The sequence below is a fragment of the Meleagris gallopavo genome, chromosome 6 (assembly GCF_000146605.3).
Source record: "Meleagris gallopavo isolate NT-WF06-2002-E0010 breed Aviagen turkey brand Nicholas breeding stock chromosome 6, Turkey_5.1, whole genome shotgun sequence".
Taxonomy (NCBI): Eukaryota; Metazoa; Chordata; class Aves; order Galliformes; family Phasianidae; genus Meleagris; species Meleagris gallopavo.
Genome location: NC_015016.2, coordinates 44410780 through 44426258, shown reverse-complemented (window position 1 = coordinate 44426258; position 15479 = coordinate 44410780). Strand labels below are relative to the sequence as shown.

Below are 15479 nucleotides of genomic sequence, written 5' to 3'. Positions count from 1 at the left end.
AAAAAAAGGCACACATTTCTCCTAAACTCTTGCACAGAAGCTCAGATGGGATTGAAGTAATTTTCATTTACCCACTGATTCTCGAAAGAAAGTTTTGGTGGCCAAAACTATTCAGAATCAATTGAGCGAGAATCTAAGTCTCCTAAATCCAGGACTATCTTTACAGAAAGGAAGACTGAAGTCCTTGTCTCTTCACCCATTTAGATAGGTTGGCACCCAGTACCAACCATTGACAAGGCTACACAACTGCCCCTTTCCCTCAGAATCAAAATTTAAAGTCATTGAATTCCAGGGAACCAGATTTTGGAGGGAGGTTGGACTAGATGGTATCTCCAGAGGTCCTTTCTAACCCTTTGATTTACCGATTCTGTGTCTCAGATGCTCTGAAAACTCCTTTCTATAGGGAAACCCGCTTGTATCAATAATAATAATACAGATAATGTTACGCTCGATTATAATCATCTGGAACATGCATCTGGGAAGGCTCAGCTGTGACCACGTAAGCCCACTTGTGGAGGCGGTCACAAGCTGATCCATGGGCATCTCCTGTATGGTGGTGACAATACACACCTATGGCCCCACGGTCATCTCTGACTGACAGATCGTAGAGGGACTGGGAGAAAGGAAAGGTAGGATGAAAACCAATACTTTTTTTTTCCTTTCACCTGAAAGAAAACCTTCAGAGAAAGAAAAAAAAAAAAGAGCTCTAAGGGAGTCCTCCAAACTGCGAGCCTTGAATTACATAGCCTGTGTAAATGTCAAGCAGTCATGATCAGCCCGTGGCTTTTTACTGCATCGTTGTCTACCTATACAGGCAGGTTTTGGTGAAACCAGAATATCTACTTGAAACTGTAAGTCAGGAAGCTGCAGCGCGGAAGTCATTCTTTCCTTCATTCCTGCATTTGAAAAGCTGGGGCCAATTTAACAGTGCTGATGACACTTTGAAGGGAATAAAAGGTTGAAGGTTCCAAAAGCTGCAGCAGCACAATGAAATAAAGAAATAAAGGATTTATTTTAAAGATGTGGCCAGAAGGAATTATTCATGGCATGTGGATGGTTGGTTGGAACTCCAAATACATTGGCTAAGCCAGAACAGATAGTGGTAGAAGTGAATCAGCACTGAAGAGACAGCACAAATTTCACTGTTGAAGTGCACTAATTACTATTAGCAGACTGGAAGTAAAGTGTGGCAGGGAGTTATTATTGGATTTTATCTTTTTGTTTCTCTGTCCGGAACTGAGTTAGTTCTCTGAGAGTGAAGGTAGATTAATTTACATGTAAAGGGACTGCAGTAGTCTAGAGAATCTGCAAGTGATCTTCTAAGTGAGAAGCTCATCTGCCCCAAGATCAACTATAAACGCATATATCTAAGTCACACGTTCAACTTGCTCTGTTGAAGTTTCAGACTAAATTTAATCTCTGTATTATCTCTATAAGTAGACAATCATGGAAGCACACAGTCTGTGAAAGATGAACACTCACCCCAAAAATATTGCCTATATGTGTACTTTTACTGAAAACACGGTTTGTCCCTGCATTTATCTGTAGTCTTGTTACTGCTCCTAGTATAAATAGTAGAAAATGTTTAAGGGCTAAGTGGCAGTGGCACAATCTAAAATGACACATTTTTTAACCATTGCTGGACATTGTAGACCAGTTTCATTTGGTCATTCTGAATCTTTGTGGTTGCCTGCCATGTCTTTCCAGACAAAGATACCCCCAATAAATTAAGTACTTGGTCAGAAATGTGTGCCAGTGACGAGATCAAACATAGAAAGAAACTTCTAAGTACACTTCTGAAACACATAGAGGCACACAAGGATGCTTATAAACGAACAGCAATTCCCTTAAAACACAGTTTTAAAAGGATCAACTTTCAAGTCAGCTAGCTATTTTTGAAAGCAAAGTGGCTTACTTTTTTTGCTACACTACTTATATTTGACTTAGATGGGAGCATATTAATTATGTGTAATATGCTTGGAATGTGTGGAAAATCAAAATTTTTCCATATGAGTCAGCACAGGAAATGAACTGCAAATGAGTAGAATGTTGAGAAGTCTACAGATGGAGATGTTTGGTGTTTTTTAATACACCAGAGCAGAGTACTGACATCATGACTTCTTATAGAGCAAAGTATCACAGAAATGACTGATGACACACCAGAGACTGAATAAGAGCAAACAAGAACTTCCTTCTGATCTGCATAGTTTAAGCTTCTCATCTGATGCAAACAATAATGTAAGAGTTTCTCTCTTTGTTGATGCCAGACAGCTTTGCCTCCCTTTACTGGGCATTGCCAAAGCTTACCACATTCTTGCTGAACACGGAACATTGTAGATAATGCCAAGCCAAAACATCTCTGAATCTGCCTCATTTTCTTTTCAGTGATAGGAAATAAACCAGCATCTTCTAAATAATGATCTACTGATACATTGCATGAGATACTTTGGTTTTCAAGATTTTCTCTTGTTGGAGTTAGATATTAGAATTATAATAAAAACAGTAATAGGAGGAAAATTAGGAGCAAAAACAGCAACTCAACCAGTTTCTAAAAGTCATGCTGTGAGAGGATGTTCATCAGCAGACATACTTAGGAAAATATGTAACCTATCATGGAGCTGAATCCTCAGTTCTAACCCTACCAGTGCCTGGAGCTCACAGAGGCAGAAGTGGGGGGATACAAAGTGGCGTAAGAGTGAGTGACAGAGGTGAATACTTATTCCAACAAATTATTGATTTGCTCTGAAATTATGTGAAGTATTACTAACGACTTCAGTATTAGAACTGGAGATGGTATCATGGCATCTCACAGTGCTGGAAGGCCCCATTAACAAATGGATGCTCCATGCACGTCATAGTATTGCTTTGGATCCAAAATTATCTCACATATTGTATTAGGCAGCAAATTACTGCTTCTATGGCAATTTTTTCTTCTCTTTAGAGAGCTGGAACTTGTTCCTCCTAACTATACTAGACTGCGGCTCACAGCCACTCCTGTCTTTAATGTAAGGTAAAAGGCACAATATTAATATTAATTAATATTGCTTTTTCTTTTGAGAATGAACTAATAACAAGAGTTTAAGAGCAAATTTGCATTAGTCATCCTAGTAAACGCCTTCCTTTGAATGCTTAAACCTGTTATATGGATTTGCCCTTTACCTTATGACTGTACTTCTGTCAAAGGAACAAACAGGAACATGTGCCATGTCCCAGTGGCAAAATTTGGCTCCTGGTGTCAAACAACCAAGGACGGATGATGCACGTATTTTTTTGTAGGTAGATAACATTTCACACTCTTTTATTTTAATTTTGCTGTCACCGAAAAGAGCAGCACGGGGATCCTGCTGCCTCTGTTCCAAGTGTCCTGCTCTTGTTGAAGCTACAGAGAGGCTCTGCCACGCCAGCGAGTCCGAAATGCGTGCTGCATGTTTGTACCATGCACAGTTCATCATGCTGCCCCAAACAGAGCTGCTCAGTTTGTGAATTGGAGAACCATTTAAGGTGAACCTGGAATCATTCTTGGTGGCAAAACTGAAACCATCTAAAGTCAAGCTGGGATTTTCCTGGACACTTTCCCCCAGCCTTCAAAACATGCATCTAGCCTTTGCCTTTACTCTCATCAATAAGGAATTTAAAGCCAGAGACACATTACTCTCAAATGTCACTGCCCTTGAAAAATACAAATAGAGGGAACAAATAGACTCCGTGTTGCAAGCATAAATGCAGGGTTCTTGCACAGAAATGACTTTTTTTCCTGTCTGCCTGTGGGAGCAGGCTTGACATAATTTCCTGAAAAGTTGCCCATTTTGCTTTGCCAACCCCTTGACCAACAGTTGTGCAAATCACGTGGATTAACTGAGCTACAAACAGCAACATCCAAATCTCCCATGCTGCTTAAAATATAGGATAGAAAAACCAGGCATGACTGTAGTAAGGATCAAAGATAGAACATGATGGAAGTAGGCTTCTGTCTATGAAAATAAGTGCATTTGACTCAATTGCTTTATAAGTAAAATTCTTAACATCTTTTCTTCTCTGCTGTACCTTCAAGGAAAGATGTGCTACAGGAGGTCAGAGAAATTCACCTGACTCAGCCTGCCACCAGCCAAAGTAGGCTGCATTAGCTTCTTCAGCAATTACAAAAAGTTTCATTGCCTAATTAAGCGGCTAAGTCAGGGAACAGCAAATGGAAGCCCTCAAAGGATACAAAAGAAAAGGAAGAACTCAGAAAGCGGATGGGGTTAAAGCTGATGTTTTGAATCTTAGTAAATATGCTTCAGGACTTTTTTACTCCAGGCAGGACATAGAGAACCTAGCAAGGAAGAATAGCACAGATGTTTATGAACTGGAGTTGCTCTCTGCAAAATTTGCTGCCAGTAATAATCTGTCTTGTGCAGCAGTGTTTTGGAACAGTTTTGCTGAGTCATGCAGATTTGTGATCATATTAAGCTCCATACAATTTTCATGAGAAGTTGCCAGAAATGAGAGGCACTTCTATTTGCAGTATATGCTTGTGAAACTGAGCTATGATAGAATATTCATTCACATTATAGGAGGAGACAAATTCTGGGCCTGCTTCCATACAAGAAGCTATTTTGTTTGCCTATCTTCCAGACATCCCCATCAATCTCTGTACTATACAGTTCCCTCGTATTGACGCTTTTATCCTTCTTCCTTTGACTTGTTCTATCCCTTAAATGGAAGAAACAAACATATGGAATCAAAACTCCTATTCCCCTCACTTTAGTAAAGCTGGGGTGGACAAAACCAAGACTCATGTATTTGATTATTTTATTTACAGAAGCAGGATTGTATTGCATTGGATTTAACATCCTGCTGACTGGCAGCTGCCTTATCCAAAGAACACAATTCCTCAAACAAGCAGGGGGACATCCAACACCCTTGTGTGGAAAATAAGGTACCATTCTTTGAGAAAGGTCAAACAATCCTATCAGCATCTTCCAAGAGCTTACCAAGATTTCACATGAAAAGCAGTTCCACACCAAGGAGCATTGCTTCTTACAGTAAGCTAAACAAACTGCAGACAATAGTTTGCACTCAAAGGCTTGCTCTACTTCTATATAAAGCTAAACCAGCATTTCATTCCATGTACTGCCCCAAAACATGGAAATTGTCACTCACTTTCACGCTGGTACACTGCCACTGAATTTATTTCTTACTTACTCTGCTGGGGCTAGACGATAAACAATGAGGCAAAATCATGTGCATACTAAACTAGCAGCAGAGACATGAGTTTGTAGAACTGCATTACCGAATAGCAGCTCCTGCAGCTTCCCATGGTAGTGACCACACATGTAGTACACCTCTAGTCACCTGCCAGCATTTCTTTCCTGATCTCTACCCATACAGATAACCTGCTTGTGAAGGATGCCTTTTTTAGATCTTCTGCTCTGTACTGAAAATTACTTAATGAGCAGAGCTCATCATGAAGTTGCGTTTTGGATGCTCAAGAGAATAATAAATGATTAGTTCTGTCCTCTGTTTCTTTCAAAGAGTTAGTCCATGGCAGTAACTTATATTGTCATGGACAGTTTCAGAGATGAGGAAGGGAGATCCTTCAAAGGTATGAGGTTTTTGGATTGTCAGAGACAGCTAGAAGAGAGACACCTAAATCAACAAGCCCAAGAAACCCTGCAGTTGAATTCAGTTCTTATTTGTTCAGTTGACCTACTCTGCCAAAGCACTTGTTCTCAACAGCCAACATGCACACACAAGTGGCTCAGAGCCTACCACCCAGCAGATGCTACTTCTTCCTCAGTTGTCAGCTGAGGTAGATGGGCATCATCACCATATTTAATGGAAAACAAGGGACACTGCAGGGTTGTGGCAGTCATAAAGAACAAGAGTTAGAATTACTGCTGTATAAAAGAGAAAGAATAGCAAACACAAATTCTCAAGATGGATTTCTGCTGTTTCTAGTATAATATATAACAAGACTTGCACTTGGTGCTCAATATAATCTAAATGAGCACAAGATTTAACACTGGCAGAAACCCTCACTTGTTATTTATGACTACGTACATCACCAAGGAAAGAGAACCATGAGTGAATATAGATTTTATATTCGTTTACAGCAGGTGTGACTTAAATGCAAACCCTTTTTGTATGAGAACCCTCAGTTGGACATCTGGGCTCACGTGAATTACGGAAAGTCATTCTGCACATTCTAACATAGATGCCCACAAAGAATTTGAAAATTATTTCTTACCAACAATCATGTGGTTGCAGACATCACAGAAGGTGGGCTTTTTGAAGATGTGCTCCTGGAAGATGTGAGTCTTGTTGTTTTCCGACAGCTGCTGGGTTCTGGTGGGTGAGGACGCCTGGCTCTCCGAGCTGGGGAGCTGCCCCGTGCTCGTGCTCACCTCTGGCATCAAGTCCACTTGCAGCTTCACATCACTGTTAGTCCTCTGGAAGAAATTGTCTGCGCTTTTACTCCGCAAGCTTTTGGTCTTGAAGGAGAGTGATCGTTTGAGTTTCTGCAGCTGCAACAAAGAAGCCAATAACAATTAGTACCTCTTTCTTTTCAACAGAAAGGTGAGGCTCTTGGTTTTGGCATCTGCTGCTGCTAAGTTAGCAAAAGACAACCTCTTGTCCCCTGGGCACCTAGGAGCCATTAGCAAGCCTGGAGCCAGCTGAGTAATAAAACTGACTCTAGAATTTAACTAGCAAGATCAAAATTAAAACAACAACAACAACAGATCCCTACTTGAAAATAAACCACTCTTCATATATTTTCTGATGTGGTAATAAACTTCATACCCCTAAGGAATGCTATTTGTCTTTTCTTTCATGTATGACCACCAAGAAATACTGCAGAGAGCGGCACACATACTCCCTTGGAGAATGTATTCTTTGCATTCAAGCATGAGAAAAGTTAGAGCCATTGCATAGCCTTCAGCAGCCTTTAAAGCTATTTCAGGAACAGATGTTAAACAGCATTATAAGAAGAGTGAATTCAGTAAATAAATTTGATATAATTAAATGTCTTGAATTTGGCAGAAACAGACTACACACAATTTTGACGAAGGAATACTTGTTTGCTTTTTTTTTAAAAAAAAAAAGGTTAAAAGGTTGAGGAGCAATAACAGTATAGTTAACTAGTCAACTGATAGCTAATGCATTAATTAATTCATACTAATTAACAAGCACTCGTATAATTTCTTATAAAGCATATTGTGTATTCATCACCAGATGTCACAGCTGGAAAGATTATTGTGATGAAAATTGGAAAGAAACAAACGGGGAGGGAATGCTCAGCTGTATCAAAAGATCCAGGTTCACAAGAAAGACTCCACAGAAGAGGGATCTCCAGCAAGAGACCCTTCCCCAGTGGCAGTCAGCCCTTAAATGGGGTCTAGGAGAGGTGCAGCCAGGCTCCACCCTTTGGTCACACAGCTGAATCGCCTTCACCTGTGCTCCCATGGCTGACTCAGTGCTTGCTCAGGTGATCAATCAGTGGTGCAGGCCAGGACTCAACAGTTCCATACACCAGAATATTAAGTATCAGAATGAGGCATAATCAACTCAAATTTATACTATGTTTCTTTACCCACAAAGTATCTTGTACCTTATCAGAGCTCCTCTCATCCTTCCCCCAGAGTTTTATGTAAGGCTGAGAAGGGCACAGAGGTGATCCACAGAAGGCATCAGCTTATCAACCACATCATTTTGCAGTTTTGTCAACTCTGATCACCCACGAGTAGGGCAAAAGGAAAGCATCACTTTATCTTTGCTGTCTCTGAAGTGTAATACCTTCTTCCCACCTTTTTCCTCAGCATTAAATCAGCCATCACAGAATCATTTCAATCACTGCTGCAATTATCTGGGCAAATGTGATATAGCATCTGATATTTTCCATGCCTCGTTGGCAGGCTGTGGCAAACCAGCAGGAATGGTTTATATTAGAAGCTGTTTATGTTAGAAACAGTGACGATTGGGAATCATAATTCACACTGATATAAAGGGAAGAGTTCACATGCTTTCCCAAAAAAGCATAGGACTGTCACACTGACATAGTGGCCCTAGGGTACTTGTTCTTCCCAGTTCTTTCTGATCCATCCAGTTTCTTTGCAATGCAGCCAAAAGTATACTATGGGATAAGAGCCTGTAGGCATCCTGAGGGGAAGCCTCTCTACCACTTCCACATATAGGCAGCTTGCCCTTGAAGAAGGGAGATTCTCCAGCTCTCTCCCCACTTTGCACAACACCGAATTCCCCAGTCCCAATAAACGGGCAAAAACCATCGCCTCTGATTAACAGCATTTGTGTTTGCTACATGGAAGGTTTCCCAGCATCCTGCTAGAGAAACCTTCTGCTCCCTGAGCTGCTTCTCCATAGTGGATTTGGGAGCCGGGGGGATCAGAGCTAGGGGCCTGTCCCACATCTCTCTCTGGGCACAACAGAGGGAGTCCTGGATCCAAAGGAAAGAAATTCCCACCAGTTTGTCAGTCTCAGTGGGGAAATGCCTAAAGAAGAGTAGCTAAGTAAGTCAATAAACGCCAACTTCAAGGCAACAGTGACTTCTGTTTTCTGAAACTCATTCAGCTGAAAGATAAGTAGAGGACTTGCTGAGCCTGAAAACCACCTTATAACAGCACCAACAAAATGTGAGATTCTTCCTCTCCTGCTTAGATGTTAAGTCACTGGTACCCAAAATCACTGTGGTTACTAAGTGCTGAAACTACTTCATCTTCCCAGTGACAGTCAAAAGCTCAGTAATAACATGCCCCCTTGCTACTGAAGTGCTTCCCACTGAAGCCAGACCTAATCACTACAGAAAAACACAGAATTACACCACCATAAGGTGACTGAAATGGCATTCATTATTGATTTGCCATCCATTTCTATACTGTCACACGAAGTTAATTAAATTTCAAAATACTGCTTCTGCCACAGAAAGAAAACTAAGCTGTGCAATACAGTATTTGTTTTATCATGAATCACCTGTCTTTTAAGCTCAGCAATGCAGTATGTTTCAAGGAGTTCTGCTTTTACTACCTTTACAGCATTCTCCCGTGCACAGTCGTTTGCCAGTTTAGATATATTCCAGCACCCATTTTTTCCCTTGGGAAGAAAAGTCAGTAGTTTTCGAAAGAGGGGTAGTATAGCATTCAGGCCATGCATGTCCAAACCTATGATACACACTCAGGTGAGTGTGCAGCTGTGCGTACTCCATACATCTACAGCCTCAGTGTTCAGAACAGAACACAGATATTCAGGAAAAATTAGACCAAATTACATGTTCAGGCTTGGCAGGCATCTCTGCATGAGCTAATAATTCTGAGCACTATCCTGTGTTAAAATCATTTTCAAGACAAGGTGGGCATTCTTGCAGTTACTCAAATGGAGAATTCTCATTGTGAAGTGTGCTACGGCCTGGCCCACTCTTTAACTGGATGGTTTTAAATGTAAACACTGGCTTATAACAGGCCTGGTTTTGATCTGCCATTAACTGATTTAATGTACTTGTGATGCTACTCCTAAGGGAGAAGCTTGGAATTCAACTGGAACCAGCTCTGTCAATAGAGAGAGAAGTATGCAAATTTTAGTACGATTAATTTCCTTCTGCAGAATTAATTTAGTCCAAGGTTAAGTCATAGACAAAAACACTACCGAACTTTGCAAAAAGGTGAGACTGTAATTGCTCTGTGTTTGACCCTACTCCAACATTTCAGTGAAATATCACATACAAAATCATGGACTGAACAAAGACCTAAACCAATCACTGGAGATTATTCTCCTAGGCCTTTCACATTTTCTGTCCTGCAGGGAAGGTAACAAATAAGCTTTTGCTTAAATAAATAAATAAATAAGATCAAATTAAAATTCCCACAAGCACAAGAACTTTTCTAGAATTATGATAGGATCACAAGACTTCACAATACCGATCCTTCAGAAACGTGAACCTTTGCTATCAAATTCAAGATGTTCTGGTGGGTTGGAATTAGATGGGGAAAAGAGTTTGTCTCTGGTCAAAAGCTTTTTATCGGTCACACAACTTAGTATGTTAAACTTGTGGACAAGGAAGAGATAAGTGAAATAGCAGAACCCTGGATCTTTATTAACTTTTCTTTCAGCATTATCCAACGCAATCTCCATCTTCTTCAGAGTTATTGAATGTTCATGCTTCAAGGAATCAGGAAGCCCTGATGAACTACAGCTTATCAACACTTTCTCTGCTTCTGAATTCTCTTTACTACAGCTCTTCAGCTGCTATAACCAGAAAACAGCAGGAAGCAAAAGGACAGCTACTGAAATTCATTCCTAGAGTGATGTTGTTGCCAGTGATATCGATTTGAATGGCAGTTGCACCTGCCCTTGCTGAGGCTTTATTTTACATGGAAAGCACACAACTCTTGTCTACAATTTTGATTTAAGAACTTTGAGGTGAAGCTGGGAAGATATCAGTGGTTTGAACTGCTTTATATACACTAACTTTGAAATTGAAAAGATAAATATATAAATTTCCAATTGTCCATTCTGCAAAGAATAATTTGTTTGGGCTCCTAATCACCTCCCTGATGTCTAGAAGCTTCTTTCCCAAGACTCTCTGGCTCTGCCTACAACTGCAGACAAAGTGGCTCAATAGGAGCACATCAGCAGAGTGAAATGGAGGATGTTGAAATGCATACAGCATGCAAACATTTCAGGTCACAGAATACTCTGAAAGAGAGCAGCCCATTAGCCCTTCTGTGCATTAAGTGCACACGTGGAGCACAAGCAAATCCCCAAGAGATGCAGTCTGCACTCAGTGAGGCTGTGGGTTGTTCCACAACTGAGAGGTTTGCTTTGAAACTGCACTCCCAAACCAAATTAAAATGCTAAGGTAAGTTTCCTCTCCACCATCACCAATTCTCTAGAAGAACTTCTCCATCACACCTTCTTACCATTCAAAGCTCAGAGAAAGCCCTGCTCCTTCTACCTGAATGCTTCACTCCTCTTTCATAAGCTCTCTCCTTAGTGATCTCAAGGTGAATGGTAGTTAACTGGAAGGACAAGCAGTTTGATTATATTGTGTTTGCTTGGACCATTAGCTTTGGCATTCAGAGCAATCCTGCTGGGAGTTATTTACTTCCCAATATGCTTAATCTTGCTCCCTGCTCAGCCAATGCTAGCCATCCTCGGCAATAATAGAGGCTCCTGGATGGCATGGGGCCAACAAGAAGGTTGTTTTTATAAATTTCCACACTTAACTTCCACAAGAAAAGAACAAATGAAATAAGCTTATCAACTGTGCTTTACTGACAGACCACATGACCAAACCCTGATTTTCGGATGTCAGCTGTGCTATTGTCCTAGTAAAAACAACAACAAAGTGATTGCTTGCTCTTCTCTCTATCCCTTTCTTCACAGTAGTGTTAGCAGCATCATTAGATGGATTACAAGTAGCACAAGGCATTAATGGTGTTGGGATGAACCCTTAGGACAATTTGTTTTCTGCAATTCTTATAAAATGTACCTCATTTGTTTAGCTATGGAGACCGTAAGTGCTGTCAGTGGTTTTCGCTCACTGCTGTAAAATAAACATCCACCTTCTATAAGGAATTATTTCTTCCTTCTTTCGGTTTCTTAAAACAACTTTCCACATTATCTGACCCTTGTGTTATTATAAATGAAGGACTTCAACTTTTGTGTTGGTTAACTAGAGATCATGTCAGGTACATTACCAAAAGGGACTCGAACCAAAAGTCTTTCAAAAAAGGAAAAGAACAACAGTGTTGACAAATGAAATCTATTCTACCAAATGCAATCCACTTTCTGGGCCAAAGAGCATTCATTTTGTACCAGCAACCCCCTGAATATACTTCAGATGTTAAATGGTTTTGTTGAAGGACTACATGCTACCGGGGTGTCAGCCAGCCTGAAGGCATTGCTGGGCTTTAGCACGCTGCATTGATTAGAGCAAACAAGGAACTTTCTCCAACAGAAACGCTGCTATTGTGAGCATGGAGGCTCGCAATTTTCTTCTTAAAATTGAGGGACACAAAAGCAAGTGATTTTTGAGCACAGATGAGAGTGGGATTGTTGTGTTCTTCTCTAGTTTTGATTTAAAAATGCACTGCCTTGGCATTTCAATGAGCAAAATAAGATTATGACATGTCCAAAGCCAGTATGCAGTTTTATAAATAACGTGTTTGTCTGTTGATGAGAGAAATACCATGTCTAATAGAATTAACAAGATAAAAGGACATTTCAAACACTTAAGGGGTTGGTATGTTTTTTTGGCAAAGTATCCATGATACAGTTTGTAAGCAAAGCTGATTCCTTTTCTATCTTCTCCTTTCTAAATAATAAATAGTACAAATACACTGCTAGTACAAATCGAATTAGCTAGATTGACTTCAATTGCTGCCAATTTATACAGTCTGAGAATCTAGCTCTATCATGTATTTGTGGCTGCCCTACACAGCTTTCTTAGAAGCTTTTAATCCTCTTACTTCACTACAGACAAAAAGAGAATGCTCATCACTGCACAATCTGCTACGTAACATATTTGTGTTTTTTTCCCAAAGAGATTGCAAAGCCGTTAGAACAAATACATTTGTTATTGCTGTAAAATAAATAAATAAATAAATAATCAATCATCTGTCTTTTCGAATACTGTACTGGACTACTCAAAGGGAAAATCTTTTCTGTAATACCTAATAATAATATTGATTTCTCGGGTACCTCCAGCTACTCTGCTTGGCTACTGTTGCTCTGACCATCATCCTTACATTACTCTCCTTGAACTCCACTGTTTTTGATACTCATCCACTGATCCTCAAACCAACTTAGGATATAAACTTTTCCAGGCAGGTCTCTTACTGTGATTTTGTTTGACATGCAGAGTCCTAACTACAATGAGATGCTCTGATTGGCACATCAGAGCGTAACAGCAAAAATTCCTGAAAGAGCCTGAGGGATTTTTTTCAGAGCACGCAATCTAAAGAGATGCTCAGTTGTCACCGTTCCCACAAATGTCACTGTGAATCACACGTTCTCAGCCCTCTACTGATGTACTACATCCTTGGCAGCTGTGTGTTTGCATATCTAATTGGCAGACCTCTAAATTATCAAGAGGTACAGTCTGCACGTGTAGCCAAACTATGTTTGCTTAGCTGTTTTGTCCCTGCTATACAACTCTCTGGCTTCGTTTAAACCATTCTGAATACCTAGATCTGAACAATTCCTTCTGCTGTTGGTCCAAAAACCTGTACATTTTCTAACATTGCAAAGAACCAGAACTAGAAAAAATGTGAAATAAAATGCCTGACAATATGAAATGGTCTGCCTTTTGCTCTAAATTCCTTTACATAGCCTTGAAATTCAGCGTAAGCTGTGACAGGACAAAGTACTGCCTTCCAGGGAGTGGCACACTTCAGGAAACACAAACAATTTATTATCTACAATAATTTCCATCAAATTTCATGGAGATTCTTTTTTGTCTTCATTATATTCCGAGTAGACTACTCAGTCATAAGACACAAAAAGAGTAAACTCTATGTGAGATATTCTGCAACTGTGACTTACCGTGAGCTTGTGTTAACTTCCCTGCCAAATATACTAGCTTCTAAAGACTCACTGTCCTTTAAACATTTTAAAACAGCTTGTAGAAAGGAGGCAACATATGCAAAATAAATATAACAATATTTGTATGCATGTGAAAACCAGAAAATTAATTTTTTTAATCAAACACCAAGCAATTTTGTCTCCCCGAGAACAGCAACGTTAAATACACTTATTTATCTAGCTAAAACTCTCAAATGTTCTATCTAAAATAATTCTTTTCTGTTGAGTTTTCAAGCAGCCCTATTTTGATGTACTCAACATTTTTTTCTTTTAATCTAGCTACGCTAGAATCAGTAATCTAAAAAAAAAAGATTTTATGTTACACTTGTGTTCCCAAGAGATTTCGTCTCTATTAGTATTGCTTCAAATTTCACAACAAGTTGAGTTTCAGAAGAATCAGTAATCTAAAAAAAAAAGACTTTATGTTACACTTGTGTTCCCAAGAGATTTCGTCTCTATTAGTATTGCTTCAAATTTCACAACAAGTTGAGTTTCAGAAAAATGCTTGTGAAAGAGTGGTTGTTTTGTCACTGTATTCATGTCATTTAATCATGGTTTGAGTGAGAAACAGGTATTAAGCCTGTTTCTAGCAGAGAGGAAAACCAGTGAACTTTCTCCAATCTGCAGCATTACAAGCTAACAACTCACAAGAACATCTTTCAGAGAATCTTCTCATCCAAATTATGAAAATCAGATTAAGAGCCCCAAAGTCAGATATGCTGAGTCCATCGTGTTTAGCTCAGTGATCATCAGTTCTTCCTCCTTTGGGAACTCATGTACAGATCAAAACATGTTACAGATCAAACTAAGCAATATGTCATCCATTCCCAAAATATGTTGATTGCTTTTTGTTGGGACTGGAAAATGCTTTGTCCCTTCTCTTGCCTCAGCTAGCAAGGAGGAGATGCTTCTTTCCAGTGAAGGCAGCAAGACTATAAATTCTGTATTTAATCACAGGAATACATTCTTCCTTCCACCAAACAGCTGTTCCAACATGGGTGTGGGAGATCTCAGGTAATTCAGGTTATGAGAAGTGGCTGGTGGAATGACTGGTTACAAACTTCTCCATGGCTCCTCTCTTCATGGCTAGGCAATTTAATCTCCAGTCTTTCCTCCTGGTGCTAGCAGACAAGCGTACAACACAAGAAGGAGATGATGAGGAACAGTCCTGCCATTTCTTTAAAATCCTCTTCTAACTTTCGGTTTCAAAATGGATGTATTTCCTGCTTCTTGGTTGGTATCCTGGGTTCACCTCAGGCATCTGATTGTTAAGCAGCTGGTCATCTCCATGCTTTGTCCCTATTACAACGATGTGCACATGTGGTTATCCCCTAACTTTTGAGATAAGAGGAATTTAGATATGTTGTCTCTGAGGTCTCATCCACGAACCCTGCATTTTGCTGCTCCATTTGGATAGCTCTTTTCCATTTCACCTTCTAAACGGAACAGTGATTTCCCTTTGGTAACTCCTGATGTACACTTGTAATAATCTTTGCAGCAGTGGAAGTGGCACAATGAATTTTGGATATTAAAAGGCTGGATTTCAGAGTAATGTAAATCCAGGCAGTCCTGCTGAGGTGAATGAAGCTACACTGCATGCACCTGCTGAGAGTCTGCACAATAATAATAAGGCTCGAGTTTTGCTTCTTTTTCTTCTCACGAATAATCTGTGATGAATATGATTGTGAATGTTGGATGAATCATCCATGATTCTGCCTTGTATCTGTCCACCTATGAAGCATGCATCATTATTTTCCATTATTGTTCTTTTGTGAAATTAAAGCTCACTCAGATCATCTTAAAAAAGACAACTTCTGCTAAGAATTGCTGGTCTACCTATGGTATAAATTTTCACCAATTCATTTTGTTCATTTGTTCTTTTTTCCTTTCCTTTCCTTTTTTTT

General features: G+C 39.8%; 1 protein-coding gene across 2 annotated transcripts in view; it reads right to left on the bottom strand.

Annotated features, from left to right (window-relative positions):
• The window catches only part of STAC (SH3 and cysteine rich domain), a 74454-nt gene that overhangs the window by 44531 nt on the left and 14444 nt on the right, over nucleotides 1-15479 (bottom strand). Inside the window, exons 1-2 of one of the 2 annotated variants that reach the window (XM_031553982.1) lie at nucleotides 7213-7335; nucleotides 6230-6506 (exon numbers count right to left, since the gene is read on the bottom strand). In XM_031553982.1, the coding sequence (XP_031409842.1) occupies nucleotides 6230-6395 (166 nt within the window). In that variant the 5' untranslated portion in view covers nucleotides 6396-6506; nucleotides 7213-7335. Of the gene's footprint in view, nucleotides 1-6229; nucleotides 6507-7212; nucleotides 7336-15479 lie in introns of those variants that run through there. The other variant, XM_003207280.4, reaches the window with a different exon arrangement.